At 41.7% G+C, this 18,128-nt stretch overlaps 1 protein-coding gene and 1 long non-coding RNA gene across 12 annotated transcripts in view; one reads left to right on the top strand and one right to left on the bottom strand.

Moving 5' to 3' along the window:
• Positions 1-6,556, bottom strand: part of TPD52L2 (TPD52 like 2) — a 109,380-nt gene extending 102,824 nt beyond the window's left edge. For 2 of the 11 annotated variants that reach the window (XM_033914385.1, XM_033914391.1), the window contains exon 1: positions 6,361-6,518. In XM_033914385.1, the coding sequence (XP_033770276.1) occupies positions 6,361-6,379 (19 nt within the window). In that variant the 5' untranslated portion in view covers positions 6,380-6,518. Of the gene's footprint in view, positions 1-6,360 lie in introns of all 11 variants that reach the window. The other 9 variants (XM_033914389.1, XM_033914393.1, XM_033914392.1 and 6 more) reach the window with 9 other exon arrangements.
• The window catches only part of LOC117345566, a 124,634-nt gene extending 111,410 nt beyond the window's left edge, over positions 1-13,224 (top strand). Inside the window, exon 4 of the long non-coding RNA XR_004536462.1 lies at positions 10,675-13,224. This is a non-coding gene — a long non-coding RNA (uncharacterized LOC117345566). The remainder of the gene's footprint in view (positions 1-10,674) is intronic.
• The last annotated feature ends 4,904 nt before the right edge of the window (positions 13,225-18,128 follow it).

An 18,128-nucleotide genomic window follows, 5' to 3' on the forward strand; every position in this document is an offset into this window, starting at 1 on the left:
AGGCTGCGACCGAACGAGGCCACGCAGCCACGGCAACCCGGGAGCCCCCGGATGCCGAAACACGAAAAGAAAATCTACTTTTTTTTTTTTTTAACTAGAACAAATAACACGAACACGCACAGCGACTCCGAACAAAATAACAAAGCCGCGGTACTAGAAGGAAATTCACACAGAGAAACACAAGATCAGGGCTTCTGGCTCTGCGGAAACTTTAGAACTGAGGACCACGAGGTGGTGATGCGCCCTCTAGTGGAGCGGGAAGGCATGCACATGCGTGGTGCAGCATAGCAAGCTTGAATCTTCATCAAGTTTGCTTGAAAAGCTGTCCGCGTCGGGGCTCTGTGGATGATGTCACCCACATGTGAGAATATGCTGCCTGCTTGTCCTGGGACAAAAAAATGTTGGATTTAAAATAAAATTAAAAAAAACTAGCAAATGTGAATGATAAGTGTCATTCAACATTATATATATAAATTTCAAATCATACATTAATCAGTCTATTAAACATTTATAAATACACTAGTGTTTAAGCACGTTACATTAATGGGTGCTAGAATATGTCTGTCTATCTTTCTGCCTCTCTCCCTGCCCCTGTCCCTTTCTTCCTTTCTTTCTGGCTTTCTCCCTCCCGCTGTCTGTCTTTCTACCTCTTTCCCTGCCCACTGTCTGTCTGTCTTTCTATCTCTCTGTCTCTCTCCCTCGCTCCCTGTCTGTCAGTTGGAACCCAAGCACAGTACCGGGTAGAGCTCTGGAATCTTGCCCGAAATAGCTAAGAAGAAAAAATTTAAATTGAATCAGGTTGGGCAGACTGGATGGACCATTTGGATCTTTATCTGCTGTCATCTACTATGTTACTATGTCTGTCTCTCTCCCTGGCCCCCTGTCTCTCTGTCTGTCTCTCTCCCAGCCCGCTGTCTTTCATTCTCGTGCGCTGAGACGCTTCAGCTCCAGCCCCCTTCTCCCACCTACCCTTAAATAACTCCTTTTGCCTCCTCCCCAGCCTGAACAACTGCCAACCACAGTCAGTATGCTGAGCGTTGATATGCCTGCTTCTGTTATTTTTATGCTCTCATTGGTCCTGTTAGACAGAGTGAAGGCGGGAGGGGAGAGTCGCCGCTGCCTCCATGCGTCCATGCTTAAATTGCTTCCACAGGTGCAGTAGAAGGAGCTAGTATCGCCGAGGGAGGGCGATAGGGAAACCGCCGCTGGCTCCTTCTACTGCGCATGCGTGGGCACGGCACCACGGAGCCACAAAGATTGAAGTGCAAATGCGCGCCAAAGGTATTATTATAGTGGATAAAAAGATCTAAAATTTAAGGCAGACAAAATAAAGAAACCAGAGATGGTTTTAAAAAAGCAATGAATAAAAAGTGACACATGAATTGCTTAAACAATTCTCAAAGAAATTTATTTAATTCATTTTCTATCCCATTCTCCTCAAAGAGCTCAGAACAGTTTACAGGTTAAACATACATAATATATAGTTAACAGGTTACAATTTGCCATAGTTACAGTACAAGTTTTGATGCAAGCTGTTATCCTAACTCGACTCATCTAGTTCTGTATTAAGCCCTGAAGGATAGAGGGTGTCGAGATCATATATAAAGCGCTGTTCTATGCGTAACAAGATGGATTCTATATCTCCATCTCTTCAGTTAACATAAAAGTAGCCTTAGTGGGTCAGACCAATGGTTCATCAAGCCCAGTAGCCTGTTCTCACAGTGGCCAATCCAGGTCACTAGTACCTGATCAAAACCCAAGGAGTAGCAATATTCCATGCTACTGATCCAGGGCAAGCAGTGGCTTCCCCCAATGTCTTTCTCAATAACAGACTAGGTATGGACTTTTCCTCTAGGAAATTGTCCAAACCTTTCTTAAAGCCAAGAATGCAATCCACTCTTACTACAACATCTGGCAATGCATTCCAGAGCTTAACTAATCTGACTGAAAAAAAATCTTCCTACTGGTTTTAAAAGTATCGTATTTTCCACTTCATAAGATGCATTTTTTCCACCCAAAAGTGGGTGAAAATGTTGGTGTGTGTTATGTAGCGAAGATACAAATTTTTACTCTCATACCTTTTTAAAACAACCCCGCAACTTCACCCAGCAAAACTCTCCAGCCCCCAGCCTTTTGAAAAACTGTAGGCCGGAATATCGCAGTATCTGCACTAAAAATTTCCAGGAGGCAAGCAGCCGAAAATCACCCAACTGCGCTTGCCGGCTTGCATTTTCTGATTGGCTATGACACATTTTGTGTTTTTACCCTGCCCCATATAGGTTAGGATGCGGTGAAGGGGTTGCTGCTGTGGCGGCGGCTGTAGCCGCTGGCTCTGGTTGTACGTCTAACGTGTGGGAGCGCTGCCAGCAGGAGAAATCCCCCGATGAGGTAAACTGTTGTCAGGGAGTGCCAGGCAGCTGTCCTCACTCAGTCACCATCAGGTGACGAAGGCTCAGTCCTACTAGACTGGCTATTGCTGCTGATAGGGCAGAGGTTCGGCTCTTAGGCCTCCTTTTATTAAACCGCGCTAGAGTTTTGTAGCGCCGGGAGCCACGCTGAATGCCTCGCGCTGCTTCCGACACTCATAGAGTACCTATGAGCATCAGTAGCAGCGCACAGCATTCAGCGCGGCTCCCGGCACTACACACCACTAGCACGGTTTAATAAAAGGGGCACCGCAATGTTGTTGCTGTGGAGGGGCTCATGTGGCATCACCCTGGAGAACGAGGAAGGGCGACAGGTGAAGGAAAGGAGAGGCAGGAAGGAAAAAGAAGGGGGTGAAAAGAGTCCTGAGCTTTAGGTTATTTCTGCGAGAGTTGAGAAGTGGATGAGGTTGAGCACAATGAAAAGTGCATTTTTGCTCTGCCTCAGATGGTCAGCTTCCTAATCATCATACAAAATGTGTATTAAAAAGTTCTAAGATCACCAACTACTGTGTTCAAAACTTATAAAAGCAAGCATAGGTCATCATCGGGACTAGAGAATGACAACAGTGCAGAGCAGGGATGGAAGGGGAGGAGAGAGAGAGTGAGACAGATATGATAGACTGCGAAGAAGAAGAGAGATAGCAGACAACAGGAGGGGGAGAGGGAAGGAGGGAAATGGACCACAAGAAGGGGGAGAGAAGGGAAAGGATGAAAGTGAGAGAGATATACCAGACTGTGGGAAGGAGAAGAGAATGATACCAGATCAGGGGAAAATATAGCAGTTCAGTTGTGGAAGGAGAGAGATGTCAGACATAAGAAGGGGAGGGAAGGAGGAGGAAGAGCTGCCAGCCACAGTAGGGGAACAAGGGAAAGGAAGGAAGGGCTAGAGAAGCCAAATTGTAGGAAAGAGAGAAAAAAAAATATGCCAGACCATAGGAAGGGAGAAAACAGATGTCAGAACACAGGAGGGGGAGAGGGAGGAAATGGTGAACAGGGATGGGAGGAGTGGGGAAGGGAAAGGAAAAGAGATGGAAGAAATGCTGTTTAGGATTGATGGGAATAGGGGAAAAGGAAGGAGGGGATGTGCACATGTATGGACAGAAGTGGAAGACATGGAAAAATAGATTGAGAAGAAGCAGAAAAAGGGAAGAAAGTTGAATGTTAAAGTTTAATGCCAAAGATGGATGTAGGACAAAAAGTGAAGGAGAGATGATTAAAAAATGAAATCACCAGACAATAAAAAGGTAGGAAAATGATTTTATTTTCAATTAAGTGTGTTAATTTTGAAAATTTACATCTGCTGTCTATATTTTGCACTGTTCAGGAAGAAATTCATTTGTTTTTATTTCTCTGGTGTTGTACAGCATGCACTAGATGTCGTGTATTTCGATTTAGGTTTTAGCAAACCTTGACATCTAATAAATAAACTATGTGCCCTCGGGATGGGCCCCAAAATGGCAGACTGAGTTAGGAACTGGTTCAGTGCAAGGTGACAGAGGGTAGTGGTCAATGGAGATTGCTCTGAGGAATATGAGAACGTAAGAGCCGCCATATTGGGTAAGAACAATGGTTCATCTAACCCAGAATCCTTCTACTAAGACTAAGTATCTTAATAAAAAAATTTGGCTCATGACTTGCCTGTGTTTTAGATTTTGGCTCCTTATGTGATTAAGTTTGACACCCCTGGTCTAGATGCTAAAATGAGTGGGCATCACTATTATAGCTCAGGTTTAGATTCCCCGACCAACCAATGAGAAGGGGTGAAGGGAGTGTTTCAAAATAGAGAATGACACGGTGGTCTTGTCCCCGCAGTGAGGCATGAAGGATCGCGTGGTCCCCGCAGCACACACCCGCCTGCCCAATCGATCCTAGTGTTTAGCCAGCTCTCTCCCTTCTCCTCACCTTAGTTTGTAGGTTTTCTTTTTCGGTGACCCGCACGCTATCAGAGAGCCGCGCACCCGCTGCTGCTCAGTTTCGATCTTCTGCTCTGACGCAACCGGAAACAGGAAGTTGCAGCAGAGCAGAAGATTGAACACTGAGCAGCCGCGCGTGCGCGGCTCTTTGGGAAAGTGTGCATGTCGACGAAAAACAAAACCTACAAACTAAGGTGAGGAGAAGGGAGAGAGCTGGCTAAACAGTAGGATCCATTGGGCAGGCGGGTGATGGCTGCGGGGACCGTGCGATCGCTCGTGTTCCCGGCTCAAATTGGAAGGAGGGAGTGAAAGGGAAAAGGATTCTGGGCCAAGGGGATGAAGACAGAAAGAAAAACCCACAGCAGGAAAGAAAGGGAAGGACAGGCAGGTGAGCCAGATGCTAGAAGCAAGGGGGGGGGAGGGGGAAGAAAGAGGGAAAAAAGCTAGATGGGGTTGAAAAGAAGAGACACACTGGTATGGAAGAGGAAGATAGGGGAAATCTGGACACAGGAAGGTAACAGAAAGAGGGGAAATTATGTGCATGGGGCATAGGGACAGTGACATAAAGGGGACATGCCATAGGGATGGTATATGGACACAGGGGGGGGGCAATGGCAGATACATAGGGGAGATATTAGAAATGGGGAAAATAGCACAGAAGCGAGATGGTTTGTGGGGATGGGACAGGGACCGAGCTTGCAGGCTCCAGTGGCTTGCACAAATTACATTGTAACGTGCCATGAAAATAAGAGGGAGGAAGGTAGATAGATAGGCCACGCGAGAGGAGCTGAAGGGTAGTAGAAAGGAACAGATGGTAAAGGAGGGAGTGAAGGGTGGTGGTGGAAAGGAATAGGACAGACATTGAAGGAGGGTGGAGAGGAACAGACCCCGAAGGGAAATGTGGAAGACAGAGTGGGAAGAAGACAGATGCCAGACTATGGGGGAGCGGAGGGAAGAAGATGGGTGCTAGACCAATTGGAGGGGGGGGGGTGAAGGGAGAGGCACAGTAAGTGGAAGACGCAGAGAGAAGACACACAGTGGATGGAAGGAATTGAATGAAAAGATGTGGAAAGCAGAAACCAGACAACAAAGGTAGAAAAAAAAAATTATATTTATTTATTTATTTTTTGCTTTAGGATAAAATAGTATATTAGTTGTGTTGATAAAAATTTATAAACAAAGCCCTGCCAGCTGAACATCTCTTTCTCTAGTTCAGCAGCAGGAACTTTGATTTATAAGAAAGGAATAAGCTAAATATTACAGTACTAAGGCTTATATGGATGCAGCGGGGACGGTGACGGGGCGGTGAATGGGATGGCAGTGGCGGTGACGGGGCGGTGAAAGGGATGGCGGTGACGGGGCGGTGCAGAGGATGGTGGGCCGGTGACGGGGACAGATTTTTTCCCCCATGTCATTCTCTATTTCAAAAGCTGGAGTTTTAGATGATACCACCATTCTGACCTAATGAGAGCTGGGGAGTATGGCATTTGTGACAGTAAAATATGCAATTTAAAATAATATAGATTTAAGGAGCATTATAAATTAACATATGTATGATGATGTCTTAAATTGTTTACAAGGGATGTTCTTGATAAAGTTGTTCAGGCGAAACATGTGGCATGTTGGACATACTATCCCCCTGACCGTCGAGATAATGAGTTAACATTTTGTTGAATAAATATTTAAATACTTTTATATAAAATAAGAGATTAAAACCGACTATAACGAACCTATGAAGATGATGGTGCGTAAAGCTTAGGGTTTTTAGCCGAGTGGCACTGCTAAGGTCCTGGGATGCCTGTTCTGAGACACAGAAAGTAAACCCTGAGTAATATAATGGAAATGTGAAATTATGTAACGTTATGTTTGTCCAATTCAACGCATTAAGATCTAAAATTAATTCAGATTTCCACAAAATATAAACACTCCAGCGCCAAATGAGGAATTCTAAGAAATATGGAAGCGGCTGAGCCATTAGCATTAACCCTAGGGATAGGGGACCAGCCTATTCCCCCACTAACCTTGGCCAGCCGGGTCCATGTCTCCGCTAAGCCACCGTTCCCAATTTAAGTCAGGTCCAGAGGTTCTGGTACACGAAGACCGGAAGTATTCGCTCCCCAGGAAATCATGGAGATCGGAAGTGCCGTAGCGTAACGTCCCTAACGCGTAATCAGTACGTGACACGTCGCAGCTTGGCTTGCCTTCGGCGAGAAAGAACTTCTGTGGCCGTGACGTAGTTGAGACGGCTCTGAATGGAGTCGCAGGGCAGAGTGCCCTGGCTGGAACTTTGTTTTGTAATAAATGCCCTCGTGCAGTGAGAGAAACTGAGCACTGAATTAAGAGGTTCAAGAAAATAGTACCTATTAATGCTGTCGGTTTAACATATGTCCCTCGTCATCAGCAGCATACCAGTCCAGAAATTTGATGGTTTTTAGGTCTTCCAGCAGGTGGAGATAGAGAACACAACTGAACTCTGTCTTATAGCACAAGCTTTGGATTCTCGCCCAGAAATAGCTAAGAAGAAAAATAATAATAATAATAATAATTTAAATTGAATCAGGTTGGGCAGACTGGATGGACCATTCGGGTCTTTATCTGCCGTCATCTACTATGTTACTATGTTCTGGTCGATATCTCTTGTGTCACTCCAGCTGCTTGTTGATGGTTTTCATGATCCTGATAAAAGAGAGATCTTGCATACCCTCTAATCAGTGGTCTCAAACTCAAACCCTTTGCAGGGCCACATTTTGGATTTGTAGGTACTTAGAGGGCCTCAGAAAAAAAATAGTTAATGTCTTATTACAGAAATGACAATTTTGCATGAGGTAAAACTCTTTATAGTTTATAAATCTTTCCTTTTGGCTAAGTCTTAATAATAATATTATAATTTATAGCTAGAGACATATGATCAAGAAACTTTTATTTTACTTTTGTGATTATGATAAACATACAGAGGGCCTCAAAACAGTACCTGGCGGGCTGCGGGTTTGAGACCACTGCTCTAAATACTACCTTAAGAACGGAGTGCTGTTCTGTTTTGACTGCCGCTTTTGGTATTCTGCGAGCCCCTGTATCGACATCCTTAGCTGGGCCTCACTCCCTCTGAAGGCCATTCTCTTCCTGTGAACAGGACCTGCCAGCACAGGGACTCATAGTAACATTGTAAATGACGGCAGATAAAGACCCGAATGGTCCATCCAGTCTGCCCAACCATACATGCTCCAAAAATCAATCATTTAATTTAAAAGGCCCTTTTTCTTAGATATTTCTGGGCCAGAAACCCAGATCCCTGCCCAGTAGTGTGCTTGGGTTCTATCTACTGGAGTCTTCATCAAAACTCACTCCAGTCCATCTTAACCATACCAGCCATCCTCAACTGAATGTCCATATATGGGACAAAGGCCCAATACTGGCCTTAGTTCCTTCAATATATACCCATTATTTTCCGATTAGAGATCCTCTGTGTTCATCCCATGCTTGTTTGAACTCTGTCGGCCGAAACATGTACATGTCAAGTCATTGAGTCATAGAGTTATTTGTATGTACCATTGTGATATTGGAGGAATAAAGATCTTCACATTATCAGATGAGTTGGAGGACACTATTTTAGTGCACATCATTCAGATTTGGACAATTCCATTTTGGTTTCTTTGTAATTGTTTCCCTCTACATCACCTCCCTTGGGAACACATTCCTTGGAGAGGGTGAACAACCTGTCTTTATCTACTAAGTCTATTCCCTTCAGTATCTTGAATGTTTCGATCATGTCCCCTCTCAGTCTCCTCTTTTCAAGGGAGAAGAGGCCCAGTTTCTCTAATCTCTCACTGTAAGGCAACTCCTCCAGCCCCTTAACCATTTTAGTCGCTCTTCTCTGGATCCTTTCTAATAGTACCGTGTCCTTCTTCATGTATGGCGACCAGTGCTGGACGCAGTACTCCAGATGAGGGCGCACCATGGCCCAGTACAGCGGCATGATAACCTTCTCCGATCTGTTCGTGATCCCCTTCTTAATCATTCCCAGCATTCTGTTTACCCTTTTCGCCACTGCCGCGCATTACTCCCAAGTCTCTTTCCTGGGGGGTCTCTCCAAATAATGCCCCGGACATTTCACTCTTTCACTTTCAAATATATCATTAGGAGTGTGTACACTTTTTATTCTTTCCAACACACAAAAGATCAGGGATCTCAAAGTCCCTCCTTGAGGGCCGCAATCCAGTTGGGTTTTCAGGATTTCCCCAATGAATATGCATTGAAAGCAGTGCATGCACATAGATCTCATGCATATTCATTGGGGAAATCCTGAAAACCCGACTGGATTGCGGCCCTCGAGGAGGGACTTTGAGACCCCTGCAAAAGATGGAAAGAATGATACATAAAGGCTTGAGAAATGTACATAAGAACATAAGAATAGCCTTACTAGGTCAGACCAATGGTCCATCAAGTCCAGTAGCCCATCCTCACGATGGCCAATCCAGGTCACTAGTACCTGGCAAAAACAGTAGCGACATTCCATGCTAAAGATCTAGGGCAAGCAGTGGCTTCCCCCATGTCTGTCTCAATAGCACACTATGGATGTTTCCTCCAGAAACTTGTTCAAACCTTTTTTTAAACTAGCTATGTTAAACCGCTCTTACCACTTCCTCTGGCAATGTATTCCAGAGCTTAACTATTCTCTGAGTGAAAAACTATTTCCTCCTCTTGGTTTTAAAAGTATTTCCTTGTAACTTCATTGAGTGTCCTCTAGTCTTTGTAATTTTTGACAGAGTAAAAAAAACCCGATTCACTTGTACCCAGAGATCTGTGAGCTGTGTTAGCTATGAAACCTATCTCCAATGTACTTTTCTATTATAACACCTTTCTATACCCTGTAATAGAGCCTGCCTACAGTCAAGAGGTGTGGGGAGGAGGCTAGCAAATGTATATATATGAGTTCCTGCCCAATAAACCAGCTGCAAGACTTAATCTGCTACCTATCCAAGCTTTGGCAATGGAAAATAAACCTTAAGAGCTAATGTACAGTTCAAGAACCTAAGTTAGAAAGCTTAGAAAAATTAGCAACTCAAAAATGGCTAGATTCAATATGGAAGGGCTATCTCCTCTTGTATCAGGGTTAACCAAAAAGGAAGAAAAAGCTTTTTTTATTTGAGAAAGAAAGGTCTAGGTCTGAAAACAGAGCAGTACACCACAATACAGATACAGTATATAGAGTCAGCACAGCTGAACTAAGTAATTAAGAATTCAGAGACTAGATATCAGGCAGCAAACCCTGTAACCAGACAGATTACAATTATAACAAAATCAAAAGAGCACTTATCAGACTTGTGGTTCAGGTCTTCCAATGTGAGCTGTAAGATGCTGTAAAAGCTGAGTAGTCAGATACAGACTAGATTTACCAACAAATTTCATGCCGTCATGGACAGGCTGAGCCAGTCCTGGTTTTCCTGAGTTACATCCAATACGCCCTCTAAGGATTGCCCAGTGCGTGTAAATTGGATTGTAATTGGACGATGCACCAACTACGTATGTTTAATAATGAATTAATTAATGATGTCAATAAAATGACAAGTCACCTGTATTGGGTAAGTCTTTCTGACGTCCCATTATTTTGGGGATGCAGAAACGCTTCTCAAAGCTTTGACTATTGCCTACACTCTTGTGTGGATTTCTTTCCTGAACTCCCCAGAAATAGAATTAAGAACTGAGGAATATATAGAAGTATTAGGAGGCAGGTAGATAGCCTGAGTAGATAGTTATTTCAACTACACAATACAACAGCCCTTATCTTAACCATCATTGTAGTATAACTGTGACTGAGCTGGAAGCTCAGTAGCCTTTGTTTATTTCAGTGGATTAGCATATTGGTGATTTTTTTCATTAAAGTGGAATGGATCAGTACAATGAGGGCTACAATTTTTTCCGTTAGTACCCCCTTGCTTTGGAATAGTATTCCAAATCACTTACCTGAAATAACAAGTCTTGCCAATTTTAAGGTGAAATTAAAGACATTTTTATTCCTTGATGTCTTTGTTACTTAAACTGCCCTTTTAAGGACAAACCAGATTGGAAAGGTTTTTACCTCCAGTCTCCCTTCCTTTTGTTCTTTTCCTTAAATGTTCTTTCTCTTTCTATCAATTGTAGTTCTACCCCCCTCTTTCCCTTTATTCCCGTTCGTCAATGTCTAAAAATTTGTCTTTTCCCCCAATTTGTCTTTGATTATACTCTGATTCAATTTGGTACACTGTTTTGGTATTTTTGTACACCGCCTTGAAGGTTTGATTAGGCGGTATAAGAAATTTTAAATAAACTTGAAACTTAACAATATTTGTATTTTCCAGACTCTGACTCTTCCTGGCTTTCAGAAACAAGAGGTCCAGGCCCCAGAAGAAGTACATTACTCCATAACCCAGCATGTTACACGGCCAGCAGAGAATTCGTGGGCACCTCAAGAGGACAGTGGGTCAGTTTATGCAAAAGTGAAGATCTAGGAGCACTTTTATTCCACAAATGTACCAAAATTCCCTTACTGCAGACATGGCGTCACGTAAGCCAGAGAGTTATCACTGCACCAAAACCTCCTGCCTGATACAAGGAATTGAAGGACAAGATGTATCTTTATAATAACTCTCTCTTCTTTAGTTTGGAAGTCTTCATATGAAAGATGGAATTAAAACCAGCAATAAGACTTTCATCCTAGTGATGGCTGCTTATGTGTTTTCCAATGTGGATCTTAGCATCATGTAGCCATACTTTAGATTACACTGGTCAACAAGCATTTTGCTACTGGAGTTCTGTCGCCTGTACCTTAACAAGGGCCACATGCTGACTCTAAATCTGAAAACAGTTTTCATCTATCCCATCCTGTTTTTAAGTTATGCATCAGTTTTTCCATCAATAATGCTACCGTGAAATGTTGGTATTGTACTGTTTCTGTAACACAATATTGCATTTAGGACAGCTCATTGACCACATATACCAGTAATTTGAAAGTTTATACTAAAAAGTGATTGTGCTGCTTTTTCTACCTGTGAAATTTTATATTTTGTTTGTTTTTGACTAAGATATTATAATTATTATGAGCAAACAAGGTTGTGTTAACTATCCTGATAATATCTGTTATGTCTGTGGACAATTTACTGCACAAGCTCAGTGAACAAATCTGTCCAACAGACTTCAAAGTGCATACAAGCATTATTTTGGCAGATACAAAGTGAAGCACCTGCTGTTAGTACATCATGAGAAAATCTACCTTCCAGCACTTTACCTAAAACTGGGTCTGCTGAAAAATTTTGTCAAGGCAATGGACAGAAATGATGATGCGTTTGGCTTTGAGAGAAGTGAAGCCAAAATCAAAGAAGGTGTTTTTGTTGGATCCAAAATCTGTGAACTGATCTTTGATGATGCGTTCAAACAGAAGCTGAACTCAGCTGAATCAGCAGCACGGGAAGCATTAGTGCTGGTTCAGAATTTTCTTGATAATCACAGATCAGAGAATTATGCTGAGCTTATGGAGAACATGCTGACAGCATATCAGCTAATGGGTGCCAGAATGTCACTTAAAATGCACTTCTTATATTCTCACCTCGACTTCTTCCCACCCAATCTTGGTGATGTCAGAGATGAGCATGGGGAAAGATTTCATCAATATATCAAGGATGATGGAAAGCAGATAGGGAAAGTTCAATCCGAGTATGATAGGAGACTATTGTTGGTTCTTGCATAGAGAGACAAATGTACAGTACAAGCATAAAAGCAAGTGTTTCAAACATTTCAGAACATGGTGACATCACTTTTGCGTGAGTTAAGAGAGGCGTAAATATATGCTGTAACATGTCTCCTTATTGTCTTCGTGTTTGTTTTCAAAGTAAACTCCTTATTACAAGTTTGGTGAGACACAGCTCATACTTGCAATATTGTGCCAATATGGCAAACTGTCTAAAAAAAAAATCTGTAACATGTATCTCAGAAACCTGATGTGCTAGCTGAATTTCAATTACAGATCTGAAATCAACGTCATTAAATTAATTAAGAACACTTCTTAAGTTCTAAGTAGCAAAGAAAAACTTGTTTTTTGTTGACCAGTGTTATTATTACTTATGTGTATCTGTTTGAACCTGTCCACTAAGGTGGTCCACAGTAGTATGCAAAAAACCTTGTCAAATCTTTTGTCTCCACAAGGTTTATTTTTGTATACTTGGTATGTCTTACTCATGTGTCAAATTTCAGCTTGATTAGACAATATTTATAGGTCACCCCAGCATGCACTGTTTGCTTGTGTGTTGTATATGCAGGTGATTGCCCATAGTCTGCATGGCGTCATCTAGGTTGCGATTTGCACCGCAAAACTGGCTCCTTGGGAAGTCAGTCTGTCAGCTGTCAACTGCTAGGCTGCCACGTTGACTGGATTCTCTTCAACTGATCAATTTTCATCACTATGAAGAAGGAAAACCTTTACCGGAAAGCTATAAGTTGGCATGTGAATCAGCGAAGGCGGTATGGGATTGAGCCAGGATACAGACACAGCGCATAGACTCTTGCATTAGGAAGTTGCCAGACATTCCAAGATTCTCATGCATACAGATGAAATGGAACCTGTGATCTTTGAAAGTCTTGTAATACAGAGAACACAGTCATTTTTTGATTTCTTGATTGAAACAAAAGAAGTAGAGAGCTACAGGCAAGTAAGTCTGACTTCTGTCTTAAGTAAATTCATAGAAACGCTTTTAAAAAGGAGAATAATGATGTTTCTGGAATCTAGTGGATTACAGAACCCAAGGCAACATGGATTCACTAGAGGTAGGTCTTATCAGACAAATCTGATCAATTTCTTTGACTGGATGACCAGAGAATTGGATAGAGGGAGAGCACTAGACAGTGGTATATTAAAGGGGGAGGGAAGTTGGACCGCCCCGAGCGCTGTCTTGGTGGGAGCGACAACACCTCTCTGCCTCCCATCCCTCCCTGCCCCTCCCCCACCGCACTTTCCTCCCCCCCCCCCACCATGCTTCTAACTCTTCACCAGCGCAAACAGCAGCTCTAACCTGCTGCTCGTGTCAGCCTCGGCTCTCCCTCTGAAGTCACTTCCGTGTCGCTGGGCCAGGAAGTGACATCGGAGGGAGAGCTGGCGTAGGCAGCAGGTTGGAGAAGCAAAATACCTTCTGTACCTGACTGTAACTCATCTTCAGCTACTACTGGAAAAGATATGAAGTAAATTTTAAAATGTAAACAAGTAAACAAAAAATATTATCAAACTTGTGAACTGGAAGCCCTAGAAAATGAGACCTAAAAACGTATATCTAGAGGCGGGATAATGAGTATATCATAGAGACATTTAAATTCTACAGTGGTGTAAATAACACACAAGAGATACACATTATTTAGTAAAAGGGAGTTCCACTGGAGAACATAATGTTCTAAACTGAGGCTGGAAGATGTGGGATTAACCTACCAAAGAGTTCCTTCACATTAGGGATGCTGGACACATTAAACAGCCTCTTAAGTAGGGATTGGAGGGAGCAGCTGCTGACCTAACAGGAGGAGTAGGCACTGAGGACACCTGCACGGAGGCCCTGTAATGTCATCCAGGGCTTCCTGGGAAAGTATAATAGCCTACCTAGTATTGCGGTGTGCAGCCACAGGCGCATGGCCCAAAAGGGCGTGATCGAAAGGGCCCCTCCGAAGTCTGATAGAGGTCACCGGAGGCGGCTTGAGACTATAAAAGGTGGTTGGAATTGGCCAATTTTAATTGGTCTTCCCTATGAGTACTAGGTTTTTTGTTTCTTTTTTTTATCCATCAATATTATGAGGAAAAAGCGGAAAAGGAAAGAGGTTGGAGCAGTACATTCTGGTAATCTAATCGGTCTGATGGATAAACATGTTCACAGAACTGTTGCTCTGACAGGATCAGCAGCTATTTTCTCTACTCAGTCCATGTCTTGTGCTTCTCTTAGTTCTGTGGGTCCTTTAACCTCTTCACTTCCTATGACTTCTTTATCTTACTCTGAGGAAGGGTCTCCTTTATTGGTTCCCTCAACTCGGGGTTCTTTATTAATGGAAGGACAGCAGAAAATTCAGACCTCTGAGTTGAGCTTTTTAACTATGATTCCAGACCCAGTAGTATGTCCAGAATGTCCACTGGGCTGGCTTGAACAGGTTCCTTTTGATATTACTTTATTAGATGTTTGTAAGCTCATGAAGGGACTTGAATTAATGCTTAAAGGTTCCATTTCTCAATTATGTGAATATACACAACAGACTTGATAGACGATTGGTAAATTGTGATAAATGCTTAAATGATTTGGAGCCTAAGGGCTCCTTTTATCAAGCCGCGCTTTTCATCACGCATTAACCCCCGCGCTAGCCAAAAACTACCACCTGCTCAAGAAGAGGCAGTAGCGGCTAGCGCATCCCGTGGTTTAGTGCGCGCTATCACACGCGTTAAACCGCTAGCGCGGCTTGATAAAAGGAGCCCTAATGTTTTGGTACTGCAGGCACGGATAAAAGATTCTTTAGCATGTTATCAACAAGTGGAACAATTGGAAAACTTATACAGAGCTAAGAATTTTGAATTTTCCTGTGACACTTTTACTTCCTCCTGAGATTCTAGTTAGGAAGAATTTGAAAGAAGATTTGTCTATCAAAGATTCAGACACAATGGTATTATCTAATGTTTATTATTTACCTCAAAAGAAAATTGCTGGTGCTACAGAAGGTGAGAACATAGATGTCTTAGAAGCCATCTCAAATATTGACCTGACCAAACTTTTAGAAACTTCTCAGGTTGACTTTAAGCAGAGGGCTACCCTTCTAGTAACTTTGATTAGTGAGATTGATAAATCTAGGGTTTTGAGAGCTTATTTCAAAAAGAAGATTGAGATCTACAGTGGCCAAAAACTACACATTTTTTCTGATGTGGCTAGGTCCACGCAGTTGAAAAGAAGGAAATTCCTGGATATGAAATCTAAAGTTTTGGCCTTTGGGAGCCTCATTCTTCCTGAAATTTTCATGTAAATGTATAATTTTGTATCAGAATGTTCAATATGTATATGTTGATCTAGATCACCTGGAGAAACTCTTACATGACAAGTGTCAAGAACTGGATAGACCTTAGGAGGTGTATTAGTGTTGATCAGGATAGATTGATGCAGTATTATACAGTAGTCACAATTGAAATGATTTGTGAATATTTTCTTATGATAATTATTTTCTTTGTATTATCCACCCAATCATCTTGATGTGGGCTATATAATTTATTTCCTTTATAATTGATTTTGAAATTAATATGTAAATTTTCTTTGTTTCATGTTTTGAAACAATTATAAAGATTTTTTTTTAAACTGCCTGATTAGATTTTTGGCCATTACTTAAGACAGTTTAATTGTTTTGTAAACTGCTTCGAATCCTTTGGGAGATTTAGCGGTATATAAGATACCACATTAAATTAAATTCTGGGCCAAGAAGTGAGGCCAAAGCCAGAGATGAAATAGGATCTGTGGTTTTGCAATAGGAAGGGATAAAAGAGGCTGGAATAACCATGGCTGATTTGGGGGTTCTGGAGCAATGATGTCCAGTAACTTTGACTGAGTTCATATTCCTTTTGCAAAACCATAAAGATAGTTAAAACTATATAAACAATAATCAGTTATAATTAAGAAAGAGCTTCTGTCTCTCATATCCTGAATCATCAAGAACAATGTGGCTGTAAGGAAATGATTAAAATAAGACAAAACTGAGAGACTTTGTAAAATAGTTTCTATTGCATTGAAACACAAAGTTGTCTGTTAACTGATTACATTGAGACCTCAAAACACAAAACATGACTTTCACAATTAGTAGCAGTCATTTTTATGTCCGTCCTGTTATCCCTTTCTGCCAGTCATTTGACACAGCCTTCTTTCCAAAGACCTGTGCAAAGAGATAAGCAGTCAAATTCATCCCATTCCTCAGTAGCAGTGCTCCAGGAGACTATGGTCCTTCTTGGCACCATGTTCTGCCATTGTTGAGAGAGCTGACCAATGACTGACCACACTGTGTATGTGGTTGCTTACCATTGGTAGGCCTGGATGTTTGTGTGACAAGTGCTCTGACCAATGGATGACACTGATTGACCGTGATATGTGAAAGCTGTGGCTATGCTTGACGACCACAACTGGAAATAAGTGACTGTAGTTTTACAAAGACCATGGTTATAACCACAGTGGGAATTATGATAAGCAAATGCAGCCAGACAATAGTCCACCAGCACACAATATTAGGGGCCCTTTTACTAAAATGTGTTAAGTTTTAGGCTTAGCATATTATAATTAGTATTACCTTATGGCTCCAGAAAAAGGAGGATGGATTGATACATCCGTGTTTTACTTCCATTGAAAGCAATAGAACTAAGTAGGACAGATTGAGACATCTGGGTTTTGCTTCCATTGAAAGCAATAGAAATAAATCCCGGAGTCTCAATCCGCCCTTCTTTTTCTGGAGCCATATGGTAATCCTAGAAATAGGGACACGGAAACAACAATGAAGGAGACCAGATGGTGCTCAGTCCTTTTATATATAAAACAGACTCAACACGATCATGTTTCAGCCTCAAAAGGCCTTCCTCAGGAGTCTTGATACTGAATGATAAAACCATAGATGTGTAAATCCATATGTCCAAATATTTCAATATGGCCTCTTTATAAAACATAATTGGACATATGGATTTACACATCTATGGTTTTATCATTCAATATCAAGACTCCTGAGGCAGGCCTTTTGAGGCTGAAACACGATCGTGTCGAGTCTGTTTTATAAATAAAAGGATTGAGCACCATCCGGTCTCCTTCGTTGTTGTTTTCGTGTCCCTCACTGGTGTGAAGGCAATTTCTCCTGTTGTCTTTTGAACCCTAGAAATAGTGCAGGATTATAACATGCAGCAAGCCCACAACTAATGCTGCATCAAGAAGGAATGTTCCCATTTTAAAAAATTGCATTATGTGCATTAATATTTCCATTAGCGCATAGTACCTGCAGAGAGTTAATGCGAAAGCATTTACCTCCTATTAAGGAGGCAGTAAAAATGGTCCTTCATTAACTCTGTTAACCAGTTAGCACATGATAAATGTAACACACTAGTTGGGTAACATTTCCAAGCCCACTTTCCGCCCATGCCAAACATCCTGATAGAAAAATTATGAAAAATTCAGTAATTTGTGGTATAATGTCTAGAAACAAGCAAACTACTGCAAAACCCTTTAACACAGTCACGTGATTGCCTGTTTCCAGGCATTAACCATGTATTAAGTGCTTTATTCACTTTAGTACAAGGGCCCCTCAATGTTTAGTTCACATGGAATCCAGAAAGGCTTTAAAATCCGCAAAATATATACTGCCAGGTCTGATGTGAAATGAATGTCACAGCATCCTGTGTCAATGCTTTTTTTAAAATTTAGAAGTTAGTATGATGTAGGCAATCAGAGACAACCATGTTGGATGCTACTGTTAATTTTCAATCTATGATCAACAATGCTCAAGATTTATGAAAAAGTGACAGTTTCATGCCTTTGTGTTGCTTTGTGGTTAGGCTTGTGCACTACCACAGTCAGAACATAATATTTTTTCTAATACATTAGATTCTGAAGTCAAACCCGATCAGAAAACATGTGACAAACAAAATTCTGGGAATCATCTCTGCAAACAAACATTTTACAGACTGCAAAAATGGAGTCAGTGTGCTGAGTAGTTTTAAATAAACATTTCAACTATTGTTAAAGGCAGAGAGAACAAGTTTTAAGATCCTAGATAATTACGAGAAGAG

The sequence above is a fragment of the Geotrypetes seraphini genome, chromosome 11 (genome assembly GCF_902459505.1).
Source record: "Geotrypetes seraphini chromosome 11, aGeoSer1.1, whole genome shotgun sequence".
Lineage (NCBI taxonomy): Eukaryota > Metazoa > Chordata > Amphibia > Gymnophiona > Dermophiidae > Geotrypetes > Geotrypetes seraphini.